General features: G+C 40.6%; 1 protein-coding gene across 3 annotated transcripts in view; it reads left to right on the top strand.

Annotated features, from left to right (window-relative positions):
- The first annotated feature begins 7,443 nt into the window (after positions 1–7,443).
- The window catches only part of heg1 (heart development protein with EGF-like domains 1), a 95,863-nt gene continuing 77,659 nt past the window's right edge, over positions 7,444–25,647 (top strand). Inside the window, exon 1 of one of the 3 annotated variants that reach the window (XM_080199237.1) lies at positions 7,444–8,020. In XM_080199237.1, the coding sequence (XP_080055363.1) occupies positions 7,741–8,020 (280 nt within the window). In that variant the 5' untranslated portion in view covers positions 7,444–7,740. The remainder of the gene's footprint in view (positions 8,021–25,647) is intronic. The other 2 variants (XM_080199236.1, XM_080199235.1) reach the window with 2 other exon arrangements.

Below are 25,647 nucleotides of genomic sequence, written 5' to 3'. Positions count from 1 at the left end.
GTGACTGTGACCTTCCTCATTCTCTCTGCAGCCTTTCACACCATCAACCATCTCATCCTTCGACAACTCTTCCCCTTTATTGTATTGTTCCATGAGAGTACTATTCTTGTTTCCAATCTGATCATAGAGCATCTCTGGCAATGGTGCCTTTTTCTTATTCCATTACCTCTCACTTCCCTGTGTATTTATCATTGGCCCCCATCTTCTTTCCCTTTGCTATCATTTTGTAAAATTCCACCCTGTGTCTTTGGATGATGTTACAAAGTGTCAGGATCTGAGTGGAAACCGGTATGTTTCTCTCCAGAGAAACAGGCAGGTTTTCTCTTCAGGTCTTATGATACTTTGTCAAAAAAAAGGAAGGGTGCATGTTTCACACTATTATTTTGAGGGGCATGCCTAAAAACATGCTGACTCACAGAGATCTGGGTGCCCATTAAAACATTGCCCCAATAAGAGAAAAAGAGTAACTTGCTGCCCTCCACTCCATCCCATCCAAGATGTATTGGGGCTTTACCCCCCAACCTCCCCACAACAAACAGCCATTGCTCAGTCATTGCTGGCAACTCCCTCTGTGCCAACCTGGAAGGGCCAACCTGTGCCAGGGCAGAGACAACCAATGCCAGAGGGCAATACTTGGGCATGTTACTCTCTTCCAGAGACTATACTCACTTTGTGCCTCCAGAGGGGATCCTCACGACAGGTTCATGCCTAGGTGTACCAGCATGATGTCATGTCAGCAAGGTTTGAAAACATGGCGAGGGGTGAAAATATGGGTGAGTGGAGTTGACATAATAATTAAATTTAAATTTATGCAAATACAGTAAAATGAGGTTCTCTCAGGTGAGTGGCAGGAAAAATTGTGGAATGCAATCGTTTGGGAGAGAATTGTGTTTCCTGATTGTGGATTTTTAGCCTGCGTCACCACTCCCTCTGATGCTGAGTGTGGGCTGAGAATCATCTCCCACAGAGTTAGCTTCTACAGATACACTGATGACATTCCCACTCCTCCAGTTTTATTGATGTTACCACCATCTCTGTGTCTCTAGGTGGCACGGTGGCACAGTAATTAGCACTGCTACCTCAGTGCCAGGGACCTGGGTTCCATTTCCACTTGGATCACTATCTGTGCAGAGTCCACACGTTCTCCCTATGTCTGTGTGGATTTCCTCTGGGTGCTCTGGTTTCTTCCTTCAGTCCGAAAGATATTCTGGTTAGGTGCACTGGCCATGCTAAATTCTCTCTCAGTGTACCCGAACAGGTGCCGGAGTGTGGCAAGTAGGAGTAACTTCATTGCAGTGTTAATGTAAGCCTACCTGTGACACTAATAATTAAACTTAAAAAATTATCATACTGCTTTTCCACTATCCGGTTTTGAGTGGATGAGGCCATCATCCTCAGCCCCTGCCACAAATCTATATGCTCGTCACCAATTCCATTCCCCTCCTAGTCTCAAGTTGAACAGGACTATTCACAACCTTATCATTTTCTAAGCTGAACTTTTGAAACCATATCCTCTTCAATGCAAAAACCACATACTTCCACCTCTATAACATCACTTATTTCAATCTATCAGCTGCTGAAACTTTCATCCACCTCCTTGTAACTTTTAAAATTGACGAGTCCAATGATCTCATAGCCAGATTTCTATTTTCCACACTCTGCAAATTTTAACTTATATATAGCATGTTGTGTATGTTGCCGCCCATGTTCTATTTGCACCAAAAGCTGCTCACTCATCACTCATATTCTCATTGCCCTCCAATTTAAAATTCTCATCCTTGTGTTTCAGTCCTTTCTTGGCCTCAGCCCTCTCTATCTCTTTAGCCTGCTCAGGCCCTATATCCTTTGTCATTCCTCTGACTCACATCTCTTGGTACATTTTCTCTCTCTTCAGCCCTGCCTTCATTGATCAAGGCCCCTAATCTGAAAACCCTTCACTAAATCCCTTCACCTCGCCACCTCTCTTCCTCTAAGACTGTCCTTAGGGTGTGCAATTCTGACCAAGCTTTTAGTCACTCTGGCTTAACGTTCACTTCTGTTGGCTGACCCTCTGTGAAGTATGTTAGCACATCTTTCTACATCAATGGTAATATGTAAATGTAAATTGTTCAAACAGAAAAGGAGTGATTTTTCTGTCATCACTTGCATCTTAATTAGGGCAGTGCACAAATCAGCTGGAACTCTGTCATAACTGTTACACAAGTACTAACACTTGTCATAACATTTACACAAGTACTACCATTTTTAAATGAGTTAGGAATTGATATTTATCTGTACTGGAGGGGTGGAGAGAGTGGGGAAGTGGATAAAGATTGAAAGTTTGGAATTCAGTGCAAGATGTGGAGCTTTGAATGTGATTTAAAGGAAATCCGTTAATTCAAAACAGTTTTTCTATTTAATATATCTCAGGAGTTACTGATACTAGTCAGTTGGGTTTTATTATCACCTCAATAGTCCTTGGATCAGAAGGGAAGAAGTCAGTCTGAGTTTCTTCATCAGACTGTAATTCAGTGATCTCTGCTGAAAAATGTACATGTGGCTGTTGCAATCAAAGAATTGGAGTTATTGTGATCTCATAATCTAATTATTGCTGACACTGTGCTGGGTGAAACAGGAAATATAGCTATTTGGGCAAGAGATCAGAAGACGATTGGCGATTGTGGAATGCTAACCCAATAAGACACAAAGCTGCTTACACAGAATAGGACAGAGATCTGGGCAAAAATTGCACAGTAATCCTTTAACCTGATATTCTAGTGTCTGGCAATTCGTGATAAAGGTTAAGATGATGTGTGAATTCTTCATTGAAGCATTCCTTCAAATAGTTTATATTAAATCTAAGTGTCAATGCGGCTTCTCCAGTAGACTAAATACAAATGTTTGTCACAGTAATAACATAATCTTGGAGCGAATTACCATCTTTGCTTAGGCTAAGAAGGCAATGAATAATCACTTTCTAATGGTTGCCAGATTCTTCCCCCATATCCATAACTTTCCCTCCTGAAATACTTTGTTTCAGTCTGTGCTTGAACAGGGTACTGAACAATGTAATGTTTTTTTCCTCCCGGTCAAATTATTTGCATTCTTCGCAATTATTTCTCAATAAAATCGTGCATCACGATTACTAGCTTTTAGTGCAAGTGTACTAACCACCTTTATGCTTTATTTCTACAGGGCACCAGTGACTAGTGGAGTGTTGTGTACACTAGTGGTCACTTTATTAATGGAAGGATATAAATGCTTTGGAAACTGTTCAGAGAAGGTTTAGCATACTAATACCTGGAATGGGTGGGTTTCCTTATGAGGAAAGGTTGGACAAGCTAGGCTATATCTGCTGGAACTTAGAAGAGTAAGAGGCGGCTTGATTGAAACATATAAGATTCTGGGAGGTTTTGACAGGGTGGATGTAGAGAAGATGTTTCTTTTTGTGGAAGAATCTACAACTAGGGTCAGTGCTTAAAAATAAGGAGTTGTCCATTTAAAATGGAAATGAAATTAATTTATTTTCTCTCAGACAGTCTTGAGTCTTTGAAAAGATAGTGGAAACACAGGCTGGGATTTTCTGGCTGTGCGTGCCCCAAGACCGAAAAGTCCCACCAGGGGGATTTGTATGGTCCTGTTACGCCTGCTACGATTCCTGTGGTGGGCAGATAGGAAAATTCTGCTAAGAGTTTTTGAAGAATTTTAAGACTGAGATGGATAGATTCTTGGAAAGCAAGGGGGTGATAAGCTATCAGGGGTAGGCAGGATGCAGATTTGATGTTGCTATCAAGCTTGCCATGATCATGTTAAATGGCGGAGCAGGCTTGAGGGGCTGTATTACCGACTTCTGCTCCTTGTTCATATGTTCATACATGCATTGGTCTACAATTGCAGCAAAGAGGCAGATCCAGATGTGAATAAACCATCCCAGGAATTTCAATGGGCAGATTATAATAGAAATGATAAGTAGAGTGGTTTCAAAGCTAAAATTATATTTATAGTTTGGATGGCAGTTATGGCAGATTTGCTCACACAGTTTACAACATCGCCTGAGTGTCTTGATTGGATTACTGCCATGTAATCTCTTCTAGGCACCACATCTTTGTTGCATGACACAAAGTATTATATATAAATTAACTTGGACTGTCCTCAATGTAATATGAACTAACCTCTCAGTGACTTCACTTAGACCAATTTCTGATTTTAAAAACGTTCATTAATAACTAAGCAAAACATAATATAAAATTATGATTGGTGGTAAAATGGGATTGACCTTGAACATGGAAGTAACTATGCTTGAAAACAAACATGTTTATTGGCTGATGGTTTCTTTACATTGGATGGCAATTATAGCAGCTTTGCTCTCACAGCTTACAACACAGTGGCACAGTGGTTAGCACTGCTGCCTCACAGCCCCAGGGACCTGGGTTCAATTCCCAGCTTGGGTCACTGTCTGTGTGGAGTCTGCATGTTGTTTCCATGTCTGTGTGGGTTTCCTCTGGGTGTTCTGGTTTCCTCCTACAGTCTGAATGATGTGCTAGTTAGGAGCATTGGCCATGCTAAATTCTCCCTCGGTGTACCTGAACAGACTCCAGAGTGTGGCGACTAGGGGATTTTCACAGTGTGTTCATGTAAGCTGACTTGTGATAATAAATAAACTTTAAATATAACCAAGTGTCAGGTACAATTATGCATTTTAAAAAAATGGAGATTTAACACTCATGCCATATGAAAATCAAAATATTACAACAAATTCTAATCAAAGTGAATATTATTCTGAAAATTGTTTTAGTTTTGATTATATATCATAGCAAGTGCTAACAATAGTGGGAAAGTTCATTAGGTAAGTTATTCAATCCAGCTATCACAATGAAGAGAAATGGCATAATTGGTGAATGAATAAATAGCCTACATACTTTTCTGTGGATAGAAATGTATATGCTCATGCCCAGTATTCTCCTTAAACCACTTCGCTACTTAGAATTCTGTGCAAACGATTAGCAGGTACCGGTGATTAAATTTGATCCTTAATGCTTTCTTACCCAAGGCAGCTAAATGGGGATTAAAGTTCCATTGAAATAATTGATATCCATGATATTTCTGGATTGACAAAAATATTTTTAAAAGAAAAGATGATGAATATTTGTAATCAGTTGTAAATTATTAACATTAATAATGAGCTTTCAATATGATTGTTAATTACAGATTAATTACAGCTGAGCTAAGAACAGTGTGATAAATCAATTACTGACAAGTAGTTAACATTTGAGGTTATTCTATGATGAGGAGAAAAATTCAACAAACTCAGTGAAACATTCTTTTAACCATCATATTGAAATCTCATGATGGTGAGATGCTTGTAATGTGGGACAACTAATTCATAACTCTCATGAGTTCTAATTAGATACTGGCAGAAGTAACATTTTGGTAAAGACTTACCTGAGTAGAAATTATTTTAAACATGTCCCTTTTTAACTTTCATTGAATCCTCCTTGCTCAAGCTTTTCTAAAGCTCCTTTAGATATGGCTATTTAGAACAGTCTTAGACTGTGCTGCAATGAATGGCCTGTTAAGATTGCCCCTATTTCCTCATGTGACAACACAGCATAGCTATGATTAAGAAGCTAGCATTTGGTGGACCATGGGCACAAATCCAAGAACTGGTTCTTGCCACAGCATAACATTGTCTGCTTCTGATGAGAGAAAAGAATGCAGCATATAGTGGGTAAGTAGATAGGCAAAGTTGATCTATCAGAATTACTCTAATCGGCTTGTTAGGATTAATGGCCTTGCCTGTTCCCGAAAAAAATGTTCTTATCCTTCAAATGATTGTCATCAACTTTAAATACATGGGTTGCTTTAAACAGATTTACACTTAATCTGTAATTACAAAAAAATCTACAGAGTTTGTGGAGCTGAAACTCCCAGATGGGGCTGCTGATCTTTTGAAACTACTAAAAATCACAATTTTTCAGAAAGTTCAATTCAAGAGCTTTCATTATGTTTTTGTTTATCAGTTTTACTGCTACATTGTCTGCCTTAATTTATCAAATATTAAATGTTACTAAAAGTCTGGGAGGGCTGCAGTTAGACTGCAGTTTGTGTGTCCCAGTTACAAACATGAACAAAGGGACCAATCAGTGAATGTGCAGGTTGATTGTGTTTGATTGTGTTCTTGTTGCTGTAACAGTTTAGAGGGGACTTCCTGTTTGATAAAATGTTAGATTTGGGCAATAGCCATCACTTGTTAATCTTAAAGTATAAAAATTGAATATGAGCAAAGTTCAAGTTTGTCACAATCAATTTCCTTGGTGTTATCTCTGATCTTGTATAAAGACTTAATGTTTTTTGCATGTAACTTCAACAGAAGTGATCATTGAATCACAGAGTCCCCAGCGCAGGAGGAGGCCATTTGGCTCATCAAGCCTGCGCCAACAATAATTCCACCAGGCCCTATTCCTGTAACCCTAAGTATCCCCTCTGACTAAGGGACAATTTACCATGGCCAATCAACCTAACCTGTACATCTTTGGATTGTGGAGTGGGGGGGAGGGGGCGGGTGGAGTGGTGGAAACCAGAGCACCTGAAGGAAACCCATACAGACACAGGGAGAACATGCAAACTCCAGACATTCACCCAAGACCGGAAGTAAACCCAAGTCCCTGGCCTGTGAGGCAGCAGTACTAGCCATGTTGGAAGATTAGATGGACACAAAAATGGACAGGGAGCTGGTGGATTCTTGTAGCATTTTCTACCTTGAGAGAAAACGTAGCCTCTGATTTCCTGATGCAAACCCAAGTGAGAGTCTCACATTTGTCCAACTTAGCAGGGATTTCCCATTGCGAACAATCTGTCTGCTGGCAATAGGAGGCAGCCTTTTTGTAAAAAGTCACTCAGCATTTGCTAAAGTTTACCCCCAGAGGCAATATGGCAGACTTTCAATTGCTTTACCAAGAGGCTTCAAGTCACAGGGGGAAATCACAGAAGGCAGTTACAATGTAGATATATTGCAATGTGAAATAAAACAACAGCAAAATATTGCAGGTGCTGGAACTTGCATTGTGCAAAGTTAGCACGGTTACGATTTTTTAATTAAGATCGTGGTTTTGTACTCATTTACAATTTGAAAGAAAACAATTGACTTAAATATTGGAAAGCTATCTGATTTGATTCCAGATTGTTGAAGTTCAAAGGGATCAGGTGAAGCAATGTGAATCCATGTAGAAATGATGCAGCTCCTGAGTCTACAATAGATGGTTCATATTCAGGAAACCACCTGTGTTTATTTCTCAAGAAAGAAAACTCACATTACTAGGTTCCCAGCACTTGGAAATAAAGTGTCCCATTCTCCGCAGGAAAGAAAACAAAATATACCTCTATCATGTTAAAAGGTGTGCTATTTTAGCTGCTTCATTTGAGTTTAGAGATGTTGCGAACAGCATGGTTTCCACTGGAAATCAGCACCGACCCCTAGGAGGAGTCAGTCAGTCAAATGGGCCAGCCTGTCTCTCTCTATTAGTCACTCAGATGCAGCCGGATGAGTTTTAGTTCAAGATGGATTTTTATCCTGGATTATATTTAGAGCGGAGCTGCTAAACTGGCTGGAGAATGCGGGACCGGCTCTGTAAACACACATAGGCTCAAGATCGACTGTTTGGCACGCACGGATTTGGCTACAAGTTCTTTTATTCCTGTGTATGTTTGTGTTTATTTGTTTGGCACACGAAATCCAGAGCCCCGAAGCGACCAGGCATCATCATGGCAACGTGCGCTTTGCTTTACCCCATCTGTAGCCTGATGCTGCTGTTCCTGCTGCTCTCCAGACCTCTGCTCGCCGGAGCGTCCGCCCTTCCCACCGAGCGCTCTGCGTTCACACACTCCACCGAGTCGCCGCTCAATTCGAAGGCTGAAAGCTGGGGCTCGGAGAAGACGAGCTCTCCGGAAAGCAGGAGGACTCGCAGCGTCGGGACGGACTCATTCTCCACTTCGGACTTGGGCTCTGTTGATCGGCGGCAGTCACCTCCTGAGGCCGGTGGCGGTAAGTTTAACAGGGACCAACCTCTCTCCCTCCTCGCCGCAACCGCACTTCACATATGCCCAATCCATCATCCATCTATAATACCGCCACTTCCAGCAGCTGCACGCGTGTGTTTATCCAAAAGTAACTTTTATTTACAAACTTCCTCCCAGCTTGATTCATTATCTCTGTAGAGGCGACCACTCCGAGTTAGAAATCGGCTGTCTTTAATATCGTAAGAAGTCTCACAACACCACGTTAAAGTCCAACACGTTTATTTGGACCTTTAATATTAATCTAGAAGAGTTTGTGGTGTGTTTGTGGATTATGCTTACACATTGTTTCCAAACATTGCTGACAAGTAAATACACTTGTAGGCAAAAAGCGCCAGCAGTCCGCGATGTTAGGATGGAAATTTTAAACCAGTTTGGGACATCTGTCATCAGCCGGGGAACATTATTGAGCAGTTCACCAGGTAAGAACCAGGCGTGGCAGAGTTCCATTTAAATCCCCGAATGGAATTAATGGAAATTCATAAAATAAAGTTAAAAAAATCTTCTGCAGTGATTTTTCTGCCAATAAGTTTTAGTTTGTGACAAGCAATCGAACCAGAAGTTTTAAATCCTGAAAAGTACACATTACATCGAGAGGTTTACCTGCTCCTGACCATTATAATGGTCTCGTTTATCCCTACATTTAGTTGCCGGCGCAAGTATATATTTTTTAAGAAGGCCTTTTTTGTAAGTACGGCGGGTAACTTCCTCAGTAAACGGTGATTTGTTTAAACGTGTGCCGTTAGGTTTAGAATTAAGAAAGCAACATGTGAAGTGTAGATCAGAAACAGAAGCTGACGGTGAGGTTCATTGAGAGGGAACAGCCCTCTCAGAGGTGGAAGACCCTTCATCAGAAATGCTGGGCATTCTTGTTCAGATTTCCAGCATCTGTTTTCTTTTTGGTTTTGCATTAATTTGGCTGTACGTTCCGCTAGATTGTCCTGTATTCTTTCATGCGTGCAAATGAACTTGGGGTTATATATTCATTTCAGGGGTCGGTACAATTACAAACCATTTGTGTAAAATAAACTACTGCGTGTGTTAAACTACTGGATGTGATGGATGAATATGTTGTGGATAAATGGATTTAGACACTCTAACTTGGTATAAACTTGTGCCATGCGCTCTAAATTAACATTTTCATTTAAACAGAATATATACGTTAGAGACTGGGGTCTGTTGATAAAGGCAGCTCCATGAGTTCCCATTCCTGACCGGTTGTCCAGTGAACCCTATGGGGACAGTCCATCTGTGGATCTCTGGTGAGGGTTGTATGGACCCAGCTGTAACACTCCCTGCAGATTGCACTGGTGACTTCACAGCAGAACAACGATGTTAGAAAACTCTTAGTTCTGCTTATTCGCTGCGTTTGAAAGTAAGAAGGTGTGCAGCTTGGCTTGAAAGCTGTGGTTTTAGAATTGCTGACTACAGGGATCCTGACAGCAAGCTTCTGAGAAGGGTAGACAACACATATCTCCCCAGAGAAGCCCAACAGCAGCACAACACCACTCCACAAATAAGTAGTAAGCACTTATATTAGGTTTTTCATGCCTTCAGCACATCCTAAAATATTTTGCAACCAATGAAGTATGATGTTTTGAACAATACCTGCTCTTCTTTAGCTAAACATGCTAAAGTTTAAAGTTCATTTATTGGTGTCACAAGTAGTCTTACATTAATACTGCAATGAAGTTACTGTGAAAATTCCCTAGTTGGCACACTATGGTGCCTGTTTGGGTACACTGAGGGAGAACTTAGCATGGCCAGTGCACCTGACCAGCATGTCTTTTGGACTGTGGGAGGAAGCAGAGTACCCGGAGGAAACCCATGCTGACACGGGGGAACGTACAAATTCTGCACAAACAGTGACTCAGGCTGGGAATCGAACCCGGGTCCCATAGTGGTAATGTCACTAAATTAATAATCCAGAGGCTTATGCTAATATTTTGGGTCTATGAGTTCAAATTCCATGATAGCTGGTAGAATTTAAATTCAATTAATTAACAAATCAGGAATTGAAAGCTTGTTTCAGTCATGGTAACCATGAAACCAATGTTGATTGTCTAAATGCCCATGGGGATTACTAATGCCCTACGGGGGAATGAATTTGTCTTTCGTTCCTGGTCTAGCCTATCTGTGACTCCAGACCGTTAGCAATGTGCTCTCTGAAATGGCCTAGTAAGCCACTCAGTCCAAGAACAATTAGCTTTGCTAGGGGAAGCTACATTCCATGAAGAATAAAAACAATTTGCATACAGTAACATCTCACAATTATCAATTAGTCTGGTTTGATGGTGTTGGTTAAGGAATAAATGTTGGCCAAGACACTTCAAATAATGTCATGGGGATTTTTAAGTATCCACCTGCATTGACCAAATGGATTTCAGTTTAATATCTCATTCAGAATGCAGTCAATTCAAAGCTCTTAGTGCATCATTCTCAAGCCCTGACTTGGAATGATAAGATTGTCAGCTCAGGAAGGGGTCAACTATCCTTCTGAAAATTTAAATTGATGCACATTCCAATCGGTCACAATGGGGTGCTCTTGATAAACCTATACTACATTTGATCCCCAATGTGGAAAGATGTCATCAGTTTTGGTGAACCGCTCAACAAAAGGCAGATTATTCCATCCAAAAGTAGGCCAAGAAAGTTCACTTAAACTAGCAAAATAAATACAAACAAATTGAGTATTCCCGCCTGGATCCAGCTAATTACTGACGTCTCAAGTGTAAATCAAAGCCCTGGGATTAAAACCCCACTCTCCTGACAGACACCAATTTTAGTAAAAAGTCTGACACACCAATCTTGACAGCCTTTGCACCATTTCATCTCCATATGAAAAAAGAGTATACAAAAGATTTGGAAAAGAGAGACTGCCAAATAATAATGAAGAAATGAGGAGATATTACAAGCTGATCCTAGCAGCAGAATGAGATAGAGCCTTCTTAGGACAATAGAATATTTTGCTCAAACACACCTGCACACACTCACTCCTGCTTGGAACATAACTGTTGGAAGGGCTTCAAAGACAGTGCTCATCTTTTGTTTTTATCTTTATATTTAACCATGTTGAGGGCTGTCTGCATGTAGGCAGACAACATGGCAAACCTGTTAATTCCTTCAGAGCTGGACGTTCGTTAATTGGGCATATCCAGTGAAGAGAGAGGTACCCTTGCAACAGCTAAACTAACACAACTCTCATTCTTAGTTACAGGAAGATTTAATGGTACCACTGGCATCTATCCCTCAAATACTTCACCAATCCCTGTTGTGGGGACTATTGCATTTCTGGAATGGCTAATGTATGGAGTCTGTTCTAGAAATTTCAATCATTCTGCAGCCCTTTGCTGAAACTCAGGTCATTCCAGGTAAAAGTGGGTCAACCAAAATTTAATGGCTCCCTCCAGAAGCTCTGCAAATTGCACTGACACAACTTATCGTGACCGTGTCCCCTCCTTACAATATGACAGGATCTTTAGTCCAGCCCAGGGATCAAACCCCAAATTGCCATATCTCCAAACAGTATGCCTTAGAGTGATCAATGTGATCTCTGAGTGAGATTGGCAATTTAGTATAGAATGATAGAAAATCTATCCATTTGAAACAGAATTGAAATTTCTTGATGCGTGATCATCAGGAGAACTCTGGACTGTATTGAAGATTCATGAATGAGAAAATACTCACACATTCCAGTATTTCTATTTATAGTTTGGATTTTGAAGGTAAGGTTCATGCAGTTTTGTTGGTCAGCGTTAAACTGGGTGAATGTAACAAACTTTTGAATTAATTATTAAGGAGACGTGTATCGCTACTTTTTGCAGTTGAAATGAATCTTAGTCTCCGGGATGGTGACAGACTATAATGGCTGCAATGGACTGGGTCCACCTTCGGTGTTTCTTTAAATCAGTGACATGCAGCCGATACTTTAAAGACAACTTTGCAAGTTGCATGGATAGTTGCATGTAATTGTGAAGTCAGTGTTGTTGTTGTTTCTCTTCCCATATCTAGTGGTGCACAAGACAGATATTCATCTGTTCCCTTTCTGAGTTTATACCTGGTCGCTACCCTGTCACTTGAGGGATGCCACTCCACATCAAGCATGGTTGACCAGGAGTCTCCTGCTCCTTACTACCTGTCATTGGCATGTTGGAAAGATATTGCGGGTTGATACTCAACCTGGTGGCCATGTTATGAGTGCACCTCCCTTGGCCATTAGACCTGGGGTGGGCCTCAAACCCAGGCTTTCCAGCTCAGAAGCAGGGATACGACCCACTGCACCACAAGACCTCCAAGTCACAGATTATTTATATTGTGACCTACTTAATTATACATATTGGAACCAATACAAGGTGATGGCTAGATTGTGTCTACAGTAAGTCAATTCCAAAGATAATCGTTATCGACATATTTAACAACTATATTAAAGATCAGAAAATTTGCAGGCATATGTTTCCCAGCAGTCAGGTTCAAATAGCTTTTCAGAATGCTAAGAAAAGCCAAAGAGGCAGACTCTAATCTCCCTTACTATGGTGCTGACATATTGCAGTGCTCCTAATAGTCTTAAATTCTTACTTACTATTGTAATACAGTGACCACGCCCTTATTTTTTTTGCCTTTGGGAGCCAGGGAAAAACTATGCTTCAGCTCAGTGAATATTCCACAGTGGATTTCTTGAATGCTTTATTAATTAATAAACAACGCACGTTATATCAAACAATACTGATATGAGTAGATTATTCAGTTATAGGGAAACTGTTGTGTAATTATTCCTTTCATCAATAATGGTTTACTTTTACGGCCTTGTCCTGTGGAGTGATATTATGAAATCATTTAATCAATAACAGTTGTAATGTTCTGTGCATCAGTTGTAAAATATGGGAAGAATAAACCATCTTTAATTCCCAATCATTCATGCATCTTCCACGGCAGAGTAAATTATTTGTATTTTGCACCATTACTAAGTACAAAATAGTCATCCTTGATTTAGTGGTAGCACACTCAGCTGAGTTAAAAGTCCGTTAGTTCAATTCTCATTCTACTTAGTGAAGTGCATAAGGAATTGTTGGAGGTGCTGTCTTTAAGATGAGATATGAAATGAAGACCGTAACTGTTCTTTCAGATGGACATAAAATAATCCAACGACATTATTTGAAGGAGAGCAAGAGAATTGCCCCACTCTCCTGGTCCCTTTTTATGCTATTATGTTGTTACTCAAAATTGGCTGCCACAATTCTGTTACAACAGAAACTAAAGCGCTTTGAGGTTCGAGTCTTGTTGGAGGGAAGTCATGAAATGCAGATTTCTTTAACTTTGCAACTCTAGAATATTACATATAGATCAGTTCATGTGTGGAAGCAGCAAATGCAAGTGGTACTTTGAAGGGTTCACTATTAATGCTGATTTTTTTACGTTTTGAAGTTTTGCTTTTTGACTCAGATCAAAGTCTAGCTGACCCTATATTCATTGGTTCAAAGAAAATGTCTCCTGGTACCTTATGTGGTTCCCGCAGCTTTACAAAAACAAGATGTTCAACAGATTAGTACTTCTTCTACAATGTTGCATCAGGTTAAGAAGTTGTAAAAGTGGATAGTCAGCTATTCTATTGTTTCCTCCTTGAGGACTTTTAAATATTAAAACAGTGATTACGATGTGGAATGTTTTTCTCCTGCAAGCAATTGTGAACAGAATGATCCAGTCTTCCCACATGGAAGGGTACCTGTTTATCAAACAATGAGATGCTTTGGATCCTAGTAACCTGATGGTTTTTGGACAGTTGGCTTTTACAGCATATATTTTAAGAAACACATAACTGAACATTTAGGAATTAAATTATGTGGTGCGGAACTGTCCCAATTGCTTCACGGAAGTATCTCGGTAATTGGTTCTCTTGAAGATGTTTTGTGTGAATTAATATTGTATCATTAGTTGTTACCCATGGAGGGACTGGTTCCATTGACTGATTGAATGAGTTGTTTGAGGCACAAGGTAGTTGCAACATCAGTTTTTCTCCATTGTGCGAAATGATATGTGAACACTAATGCTTCACAGATGGCAGCGCAAGCTATTGCTTTTGCTGACAGTTGACTGTAGTGTGGGCCAGTGGGTGTGTTAGCTGCTGTAATAATCACCAGATCTGTTTTATATTTTAGTTTGATCTCAAGGGAATGGCTTATTATATTCCATCCATACATTGACCAGTAGATGTTTGTCTTAAAAACCAAAAAGTAGATTTTATTAGAAGCTCCTGATGGATTATGTTGTCACACACAAAACTCACTACTTAAGTTCTTCAGGCTCCAAGCGGCAAATTTTAATTTTTATACATTCCCACTAAATGGGAGGGCTTGGGGAGCAAGTTTTGAATTTTGTATAAAATACTGCATTCTAGTTAATTTGTAGTTATTCATTTTTAATTATTAGATGACATGTGTTAAGCAATCCCATAGAATCCCCACAGTGCAGAAGGAGGCCATTCGACCCATGGAGTATGCACCGATTCCCTGAAAGTACATGTTATACAGGCCCACCCACCTCACCCTCTATCCCTTTAACCCTGCACATTTATCATGGCCAAACCACCCAACCTACACATCTTTGGACTGTGGGAGGAAATCGAAGCGCCAGGCAGAAACCCACACAGATGTGGGGAGAAGGTTCAAACTCCACACAGACAGTCGCCCAAGTCCATAATCAAATCCAGGTCTCTGGTGCTGTGAGGCAGCAGTGCTAACCACCTTAGTCCTCCTAACTCCAAATTTTTTTAAGATGTTAAGAGGAACAGGTCGAGTAGATACAAGGAAACTACTTCTGTTGGCTGAGGCATTTAGGATTACAGGGCAGAGTCTAAAAATTAGATTTTCAGAAGAGAAATTAAGGAACACCTCCATACATGAAATGTGGCAGAAATTTGGAATTCTCTTCTGCAAATGGCAATTGATGCTAGACCCAACTATTAATTTTAAAACTCAATGTTAGAATTCAAATTTGTTAACTAGATTATTAAGTGACATGGGGTACATGGGTACATGGAGGTAGGTTGCTGGTCTGTCCTACATATTCTTATAATACATGACTTTGAAATTTGTGCATCTAAGTCCCTTTTACCCCATTCTAGATTTCCCTATAAGGTGGAAACATCCTCTCATTGTCTATAAGGGACATTATTGAGATCACACCTACAGTAGCTGCATACTACTTTGGTCTCATTACTTAAGGAGAATACTCATACTGGAAGCAGTTCAGAGAAGGTTCACTAGGCTGATTCCTGGGATGAAGGGGTTATTTTTATCAGGAAAGATTGAGCAGGTTGTGCCTCTACTTATGGGAGTTTAGAAGAATGAAGGATGATCTTACTAAAAGATATAAGATTCTGAGGTAGCTTGACAGGGTAGACACTGAGAGGATGTTTCCCCTCATAGGGAGATCTAGAAAGGGGTACAGTTTAAAAAGTTAAGATGAGGATTAGGAGGAATTTCTGCTTGCAGAGGACCGTTAGTCTTTGGAATTCTCTTCCGTAGAGAGCAGTGGAGGTTGGATCATTGAGTATATTCAAGGCTGAATTATATTTTTAATGTACAAGGGAGTCAAGGGTTAATGGGGGCAAGCAGGAACATGGAGTAACGCTCACCATCTGATCATTCATGATATTACTGAATGGTGAAGCAGGCTCAGTGGGCTGAATGGCCTACTCCTGTTCCTATTTATTATGATCTAATTATCTTATTTTTCATAGGGTGGGAGAGTCTGATTGGGGCCCTGGCCACTTTCCCAACTCCCTGCAATCAAGCTCTTGTCTTCAGACTAATTGAAATCCTTAAGTAGCCACTCCAAGGCCTCATTCTGCTGCCACTAATACATAACTAGCAGTGGGCAGGGCACTTGTCATCCAGGGAGGCAGGCTAATATACACTGCTGGGTTTTCCAATTGTCCACTGGGGGAGTGTGATTGGGGGAGGAATGGTGGGGAGTGTCCCTCATTCACAGGTACCGTTTTAAGGGACCTGGCCTTGAGAAGGGTGATGGGGTTGGGGCATGGGGGAGGGCGGGGGCCAGGGCTGGCGGGTGGCAGGTGGCGGGGTGACACCCTTCAGGCAGCCACCACCCTGCCCTTGATGTCAAACTGACTTCTAACTCTAGCCTCTCTTCAACCCACATATTAACTGCACACTCTGGAGATCGATGACTGATCTCTCCTACATGCTTGAATGTAATATCGGCAGTGTCCACCACTCTCGGTGGTGCTGCAGAAACTGGAGACCTACTGGTGTTTAATTGGCTGCCTGCAGCTGTTGGGGGTGGGATTTCTGCCCTCCATGGAGTGTAACCTGACAGGATGCCCAACTCTGCCAAGATAAGTGCCTGAATATCTGGTAATTGTATTGGGCCTGCAAGCGAGAAGAGGGGGTTCCACCAGTTGTCCAACCAACGGGCGAAACACCCATCACACTCATTAAATTCTGCTCTTTATAATCAATCATTATAAATCAATGCTGCCATACCCACCCTCTCTATCATTCTTGAATACTATGTAATCACTAATATCAAGAGCAGATTCCTAGCCTTGTTTAAGTTATGTCTCAGTTAATGCAACCACATTGTAATCTCAGGTCGTAATCTATGCCTGCAGCTCATCAACCTTATTAGTTACACCAGGGACATGGATGTACGTGTAACTGAATGCCTCCTTTTTGCACACATGTAATTCATGTAATTGAATGTCTCCGTTGTCACTTTTGCTATTTTTGTCAAATTGTTCCTGATAATTTTTTGGGTATTTCTAATTTTACTATTATTTCTATATCTCTGGCTTCTGGTCTAATTTCTGATCCATTCTGCTATGTTCTAGTTCCCTTGCCATTCTACCAATTTAGTTACAACCTTCCCCAACTGTAGTAGCAATACATGTTTACCTGTAACTAAAAGACTGAATTTCCTACATTTTAAAAAAAGTTAGAAAGAAATCCAGCATAGCAAATATCTTAAACATGCTGGAAAATAAAAAATAGACTTAAAAACTCTTCCTCTCTCATCAAAGCCTCTTAATTCTCTCACTTTTTCCTTTGCTTATTGAAGAAGGAAAATTGCATATTTTATCGTTACTGATTCCATCTTTTGTACCTTTGGTATCACCCTTGGAAGATTGTGTAGTGTACGATAGTGTAATTGGACCCATTTTAGCCACAAGAGTATCCTGCACCTCAGGAGATGCTGTCCAGTTTCCCTTGCTATTCATATTCAGCCTGTATTATAGTTTTTGCCACATAACAATGTATTCAGGCAGTCAAGCAATTCTGTAAATCCCATTAATGCTTGGTTTAAAGGAATATCAAGCTTTTCAAAACACTAACTGTCTCAGAGAAATTAATCCATGAAATATTTAAAAATTTTGTTAACATATAACTTTTTCTGTATTTTGTTCAACAACTGCACCATTTTATAAGAGATTTATGTTTTTTACCATTAGAAATTTATGATTCTGAATTCACTTCAGGTAATTCTCTGAAACAGTTCTTCCAGTACTAAATCCCTTCAGTGTTGCAATTCTGTAATTGGTTAATGAGGCTAGTATATATCACAAGGCAGGTGACGGAGGCATATACCACAGTGAGGATAGTGAAGATTGAACTGCAGTGAGGATAAAACACACCATAGAGAGGAGGATGATGATTCTGGAGTGACAGCACCTATTTCAACTGACACGTCTACAGTCAAATCACTTGAACCATCCATCCTCTTTCAGTGCTGGTTTATTAATGGCCCTGTTTGACCAGTAACTCTTCACTTTGAGAATTTACCACCACTCTGACTTTTTTTAAAGCTAATCCTGGGTATAACATGGGCAGCAGATGTGGCTGCAGGTGCCTTCAAACAATGGAAGGCAGCAAAATTGTAATAATTTTCATATGCCTCAAGGCAAATTCATTTCAAAGCATGCACCCGGTGTATTGCAGAGGAAGTATATTAATACTCAGTGCAAAAACTGTAGGGAGTGATGATCCAATAATTCCTCAGATATCCCTGCCTTTTAAATAAAGACCAGATGCATGGCTTTATATAGTTGTTTTAATGTTTTACGTAGACCAATTTACCTTTGTTTCCTCAACATAGTATTGACTGATGCATTATGCCATGATGTGGAATTGAATATTTTTGCTATATGTATTTTGAAAGAAAGGTGAAGCTGGATCAATATACCATGTTAAAATGAGCAATTGACAGTGATAACTGACCTGAGATCAGTCAATCACTAAAAACATTAAATGGCTTTTATACATACAGTTCCATTTAACAGCAAACATTCTGGCCCAGCTAGTACCTCTGAAAGATAATTGTTTTTGCATTAGCTTGGCAAAACTTAGTAGAATGATCTTTGTTAGGGGAAATTGATCTTGCAGCAATAAATCAAGCTGTTGCCAGGTTACCAATGCCATTCCGGTTCAGTCCAAGCTCAACAGTGATCAAAGCAGTTTTAATCTAGCACATTAGACATAGCCAGTGGTTTTACTGGGATGGATACAGAGCCATGAATTATGGAATTTTCACTCATGCAGCAGTACTCACAGGACAGGTTCTGAGGAACTTTTGGCATGATGCTCGTAATGAGTCAATGACACTACAATTTCCTGGAATTTGTAATGCAATGGCGTGCACCATAGGATGCAAGTTTCCAGAAAATTCCTCTGCAGTGTAATTGTAAACAGTCAATTCATGTATTAAAAGTACTGTTTTTCTTCATTTACTTTTCTACTTTGTAAGATTCTTCTTTTTCTCTTTAGAACTTGCGTGTCAGCTATTGGTAGCCAGCTCTTTGGACTTCAATGCTAAAATCAAAACTGACTTTCCAGTGTTACACTGTCAGAAGTGCTGGTTTTTCAGCTGAGATGTTCAAGCCCAACCCCTCATTTGTCCTCCCAAGTGGATGGAAATGATTCAGTGCCTCTTTAAGGAAGAGCAGTGGAGTTTTCCGTGATGTTGTGGCCAATGTTGATCCCCCAATCAACTTCACAAAACCGGATAATCTGGTCACTATCACATTGCTGTTTGTGGGAGCTTGCTGTGTGCGAATCGGCTGCTGCTGTGTTTCATTATAACAGTGACTACATTAAGGATGGCACTGCTGCCTCACAGCACCAGGGACCCGGGTTCAATTCCGGCCTTGGTCACTGTCCATGTGGCGTTTGCACGTTCTCCTTGTGTCTGCCTGAGTTTCCTCTGAATGCTCCGATTTTCTCCCACAGTCCAAAGATGTGCGGGTTAGATTGATCGGCCATGATAATTCGTCCTTTAGTGTCAGAGGGACTAGCAGGGTAAATACAGGAATGGGGGTCAGTTTAGGAATGGGCAATAAATGCTGATCCAGCCAGCGATGCGCATCCTAAAATGAATTAGGGGGTTACGTGGATAAGACCTGGGTGGGATTGTTGCTGGTGGAGACTCGATGGGTCAAATAGCCTCCTTTTGCACTGTAGGGATTCTATTGGCGTCAAATACCATTCTTTGCCTAAGAAGGTAAACACGAAACCTGTTAATTAGTATCTGCCAGAACAGTACTTGATTTGATTTTCCCTTTAACTCTCCAAAGAAGGATTGCACTTCTTTAGGCTGCTGTCATCATATACAGGTGGGAATATATCCCCCCTCCTCCCTCGCCACCACCCACCCGCAGTGTGTTTTGCAGCAGTAGAGGTGGCCCACAATTGGCCAATGGTGGGATCCTCTGATCCTGTTGCTGTCACTGGGTTTTCCCATAGTTTGCATTCTCCACCACTGGGGAACATGTGGCAGTGGGTTGCCATCAGGTTGACCCAAATATCCTGTCAGCAACAATGGCCAAAATGGCCATAGTCTTGTTTTTTTTAAATTCACTTTAGGAAATGTGAGCATCGCTGGCTGGGCCAGCATTTATTGCCCATCCCTAAAACTGCCCTCCATTCCAGAGGGCATTTGGCAGTCAACCAGATTTTTGTGCGTCTGGAGTCACAGACCAGGTAAGGATGGCAGATTTCCTTCCCTAAAGGACATTAGTGAACCATAGAGTCATAGAGGTTTACAGCATGGGAACAGGCCCTTCAGCCCAACTTGTCTATGCCGCCCTTTTTTTTAAAACCCCTAAACTAATCCCAATTGCCCGCATTTGGCCCATATTGCTCTATATCCATCTTACCCATGTAACTGTCTAAATGTTTTTTAAATGACAAAATTGTACCCACCTCTACTACTACCTCTGGCAGCTTGTTCCAGACACTCACTACCCTCTGTGTGAAAAAAATTGCCCCTCTGGACACTTTTGTATCTCTCCCCTCTCACCTTAAACTTATGCCCTCCAGTTTTAGACTCCCCTACCTTTGGGAAAAAATACTGACTATCTAGCTGATCTGTGCCCCTCATTATTTTATAGTCCTCTATAACATCACTCCTCAGCCTTCTACGCTCCAGAGAAAAAAGTCCCAGTCTATCCAGCTTCTCCTTATAACTTAACACATCAAGCCCTGGTAGCATCCTAGTTAATCTCTTCTGCACTCTTTCTAGTTTAATAACATCCTTTCTATAATAGGGTGACTAGAACTGTACACAGCATTCCAAGTGTGGCCTTATCAATGTCCTGTACAACTTCAACAAGACATTCCAACTCCTGTATTCAGTGTTCTGACAATGAAGCCAAGCATGCTGAATGCCTTCTTCACCACTCTGTCCACCTGTGGCTTCACTTTCAAGGAGCTACGAACATGCACCCCTAGATTTTTTTTGTCCTGTAACTCTCCCCAGTGCCCTATCATTAACTGAATATGTCCTGCCCTGGTTCAATCTACCAAAATGCATCACCCTGCATTTATCTAAATTAAACTTCATCTGCCATTCATCAGCCCATTGGCCCAATTGATCAAGATCTCATTGCAATCGGAGATAACATTCTTCACTGTCTGGTTAGGCTGCTTGGGTGTCTTAACCTTGGCCAAAAGGTAGACCACATTGATTAATCAAATATTATGTTAAGGTTCAATATATGATATACACATATAATTTGAATTTGTTTTTCTAATGGCACAATTGTAAAATGAACCAAGCTACTGGCTTTGGCATAATGAAACCAACTTGTGTTGGTTTACACAAAGATGAACTCTACTGTTGGCAAAATATCTATTTAAACTGAAAAAGGAGCATTAACATTTGAAAAAAAAGTTAAACGCACATTATCCCAGTTCCCTTTCAGGTCTAAATCTAGTTGGTTCCATGATGACATTTAATAGCTCTCCAATTGTCCAGTTTAGATGGTGCTTCTGCAGATTGAAGTTCAGTGTCAGTTATGTCGAACATCTCTGAAGCAAATTCACACATCTTTCTTTATTCATGGTGCTTTATAGATCCAAATTGATAATACCTGTAGTATCCTAAAGCCACAAATATTTCTGGACTATATTTAGCCATTATTTTCTTTAATTGCATGGATTTAATTCATTTTAATTTACATTAATTACTTACAAACCGGATAAAAATAATTCAGAGTTCACTGATCAAAATGTATCTGGCACTGGAAATGATTGCTGATTGCTTAGTTTGGCTCAGGATAGAGTGAAGGCAACAGAGTATAAGAATGTAGCGCTGTTAGTGTGCACGTATGTATGCAGAGAACTGTTATTTCTTATTTCTTAGTGCATAACTGGTAATAGTTAAAGGACTTGGACTTCATTATTACAAACTTGAGGGATTGACAGTGTCTGGACTCAATCTTTCATTGTTCAGATTTCTTTAGTGGTTCTAATGGAGATGCAGTTAGCATAAGTGATAACATTTATAATAAGAAATGATTTGTAATAGAGATTGTAATAATGGTTAAAAATAGATAAAATAAAATTGCATCTAATTTATCATTCACAAATGAACAGTTGCTTGGTAGTACAGAACTTGAACACTGCTGAAAAGAGAATCATGTTGCTGAAACTTTCCAGCTTCCACTAATCAGGACAAACACAAGAATATCAAATTTCAAATGATCCCAAAAATTTATACGATAGGAGAAATGCATGCTGATTGGTTGGTAAATTGATTGTAATTGGTGGACATATTGCCATGGAGGGAGCAACGAGGGACTATAGGCTCCGAAAGATCCCAAGTAATTCAGAAAAAGCACAAGGCTTGAATGCTAATCCTTTGTTTGCAGAGAACAGATCCTTGCATGTGAACTTATGTCACTTCCAGCAAGTGTAAATTTAAGATAATTGTGTATTTGGAGACATGACACTATATTTGGTAAAAACAAATGGAACTTTATTTGTGGTGTGCAATCTTGCCCATGGCTGCTGGTTCTCTCTCTCTGTTTCCCATTCTACATCTCATGACATCTCTTCCATTTGCATGCGTTACTATATTACTCCAGCAAGTCTACACATTGAGCCAATAGAAGCAATTACGAATACATAACAATAATCAGTTATGCTTGTAATATGCCTGGGAACTTGGGGAGCCTGTAGTTCTCTATTGCTTTCTCTATGGTAATGTTTTATCCAATTGGAATCAACCTGCTCAGCACCCTTATCTCCTCTAGTATAAATTGTTGAGATCATTTGAAATTTAGCATTCTTGCATTTGTTCTGATAGGTGCAAGACGAAAAGCTTCAGTAACATGTCCCTTCTTTCAGCAATATTTGCAAATTTACTATTTTATTATAGAATTATATTTATCTCAAGGTTTGTGGTATATTTCTGTTCGTTCCTCCCTCAAATTTACCTGTGCAGTTTTTCTAGACGTGCTGAGGGTGGAATTTTCCTGTTCCGCCCACATGGGAAATCATAGCAGTCGGAGACGGACCATGCAAATATCCATTGACCTCAGGTGGGAATTTCCAGCCTTGGGGCGAGTGTGGTCGGAAAATCCGATCCTGTAATTTATAACGAATGTGTTCATGATTTCTGCAACTCAACATACAAATTTAATTGTCTCTTGTATAGAGAGGATTTAGAGAGTGGTGAATCTCTGGAATTCTCAGCCACAGAAGGCAGTGGAGGCCAAGTCACTGAGAATATTTAAAAAGGAAATAGATTTCTAGACCCTAAAGATGTTAAGGGTTATGGGAAGAATATGGGAGTATGGTATTGATATAGAGGCTCAGCCATGATCATGGTGAATGGCGGAGCAGGCTCGAGGGGCTGAATGGCCTACTCCTTTGATTTGATTTGATTTATTACTGTACAATGTACTAATATACAGTGAAAATATTATTTCTTGCACGCTACACAGACAAAGCATACTGTTCATAGAGAAAGAAAGGTGAGAGTACAGAATGTAGTGTTACAGTCATAGCTAAAATGTCGAGAAAGATTAACTTAATGCGAGGGAGGTCCATTCAAAAGGCAGCAGGGAAGAAGTTATTCTTGAGTTGGTTGGAACATGTCCTCAGACTTTTGTATCTGTTTCCCAATGGAAGAAGGTGGAAGTCTGATGTATGTGGGGTCCTTAAATATACTGGTTGCTTTTCCGAGGCAGCAGGAAGTTTAGACGGTGTCAATGGCTGGGAGGCTGGTTTGAGTGATGGACTGGGCTTTGTTCATGATCCTTTATCGTTTCTTGTGGTCTTAGAGCAAGAGCCACACCAAACTGTGATATAACCAGAGAGAATGCTTCCTATGGTGCATCTGTAGAAGTTGGTGACAGTCTTAGCAGATATGCCAAATTTCCTTAGTCTTCTGAGGAAGTCAAGGTGTTGGTGTAACTATAGTGTCAGCATGGGGGGACCAGGACAGATTGTTGGTGATCTGGATACCTAAAAACTTGAAGCTCTCGACAATTTCTACTTTGTCCCCATTGATGTAGACAGGGACATGAATTCTACTATGCTTCCTGAAATCGATGACTACCTCCTTTATTTTGTTGACATTGAGAGAGAGATTATTGTCATCACACCAGTTCACCAGACTCTCTGTCTCTTTCCTGTACTCCGTCTCGTCATTGTTTGAGATCTGACCCACTGTGGTGGTATCAACAGCAAACTTGAAAATGGAGTTGGAGGGGAATTTGGCCACACAGTCATGGGTGAATAAGGAATATGGTCAGGGGCTGAGGATACAGTCTTGTGGGGCATCGGTGTTGAGGATGATCATGGAGGAGGTGTTGTTGCCTATTCTTAGTGAGTGCAGGTCTGTGGGTTCGGAAGTTCAGGATCCAGTTGCAGAGGGAGGTGTCGAGGCCCAGGCCACAGAGTTTGGAGATGAGTTTAATAGGAATAATGTACTCCGACTTCTAAGTTTCTATTGTTAATTCTGTCTTTTTTGGTGACTGCAAGGAAACCTAATAATACCAGCAGAGGCATCATCATTGATTTAAGATTTAGCAATTCAGAAGTCTCACATAATGGAAGCATCCCATTTAGATGGACAGAATTTTCCCATCCTGCACACCACAGGAATTGCAGCAGGCGGAACACGGACCATGCAGAGGGCTGATGACCTCGGGCAGATTCTGGAGTGAGCGCGGCCAGAAAATCCCACCCCCACTGTAAACTAAGGAAGTACCCTAATGCAAAAAATTAAACTGACTTGTTGCCTCTTGAATGCAGGTATAAAGGATCACATTGCTCTGCTTCAAGATTATTCAGTTACTGCATTATTGACCTCAACTCCCAGGAGTAAAGCTGCTTTGATTTTCCTTTGTCAAAAGACCATTTAAATAACAACTGCTGTTGATATGACTGGAGATTCAAAAACTAAGACACAGTAGATGTTTGTGACTAAAAGAGAAAAGTTAGGAAACGCATCTTTACACAAAGATGTGTGTAATCCTGTTCCACAAAAAAGTAGTAGATGCTAGCTCAAAGAATAATTTTAAATCTTGAATGGTAAGAGTTTTGCTAGCCAAGGATATTAAATTGTATGAAACCAAAGCAAGTGGATAGAAAGAGGATATGGATCCACCATGATCTTGTTGAATGGTGGAAAGGCCTGAGGGGCTGAGTGGCATTATCCTGTTCCCATGTTGCTAAAGCTGATTTTAGATAAACCACTGCTGTGCCTTATTTACTTCATCACAGTGTATGCTACATTGACATCTCAAAGTTGCAGGAAGAATGAATAATGATGACAGACTTAAGTGGAAAAGGAAACAGAGGCCCAGCTTTTCGTTCCTGGGGCAGGAGCACAGAATCGGGCATTTTTTCAGCTCGGCAAACCTGATGTTCAAAATGGCCCCCTGCTCAGAACTGTAGGGACGGTGGCTGGGGATGGTGGGGGGAGTGAGGGGCTAGATGTTGAAAGAAGAATCAGGACGGATAACCCCGGAACAAATAGAGAGAATTAGGAGAGAATTAGGAAGCATAGGTTGGACTAGGAGACTACAGGGTCTGGGAACGTCCGAAATATGGAGTTTTTTCAAGGAGCAGCTACTGCGAGTCCTTAATATGTATGTCCCTGTCAGGCAACGAGGAATTGGTCGAGCTAGGGAACTGTGGTGCACTAGGAAAGTTGATTCGCTGGTTAGAAAGAAAAAGGAGGCTTATGTCCGGATGAGACTTGAGGGCTCAGGTAGTGCACTAGAGAGCTTTAGATTGGCTAGGAGGGAGTTAGAGAGAGAGTTAAGAAGGGCTAAAAGAGGACATGAGAAGA

The sequence above is a fragment of the Carcharhinus amblyrhynchos genome, chromosome 11 (genome assembly GCF_965287045.1).
Source record: "Carcharhinus amblyrhynchos chromosome 11, sCarAmb.v2.hapA, whole genome shotgun sequence".
Classification (NCBI taxonomy): Eukaryota; Metazoa; Chordata; class Chondrichthyes; order Carcharhiniformes; family Carcharhinidae; genus Carcharhinus; species Carcharhinus amblyrhynchos.
This window is presented reverse-complemented; position numbering and strand designations above follow the sequence as displayed.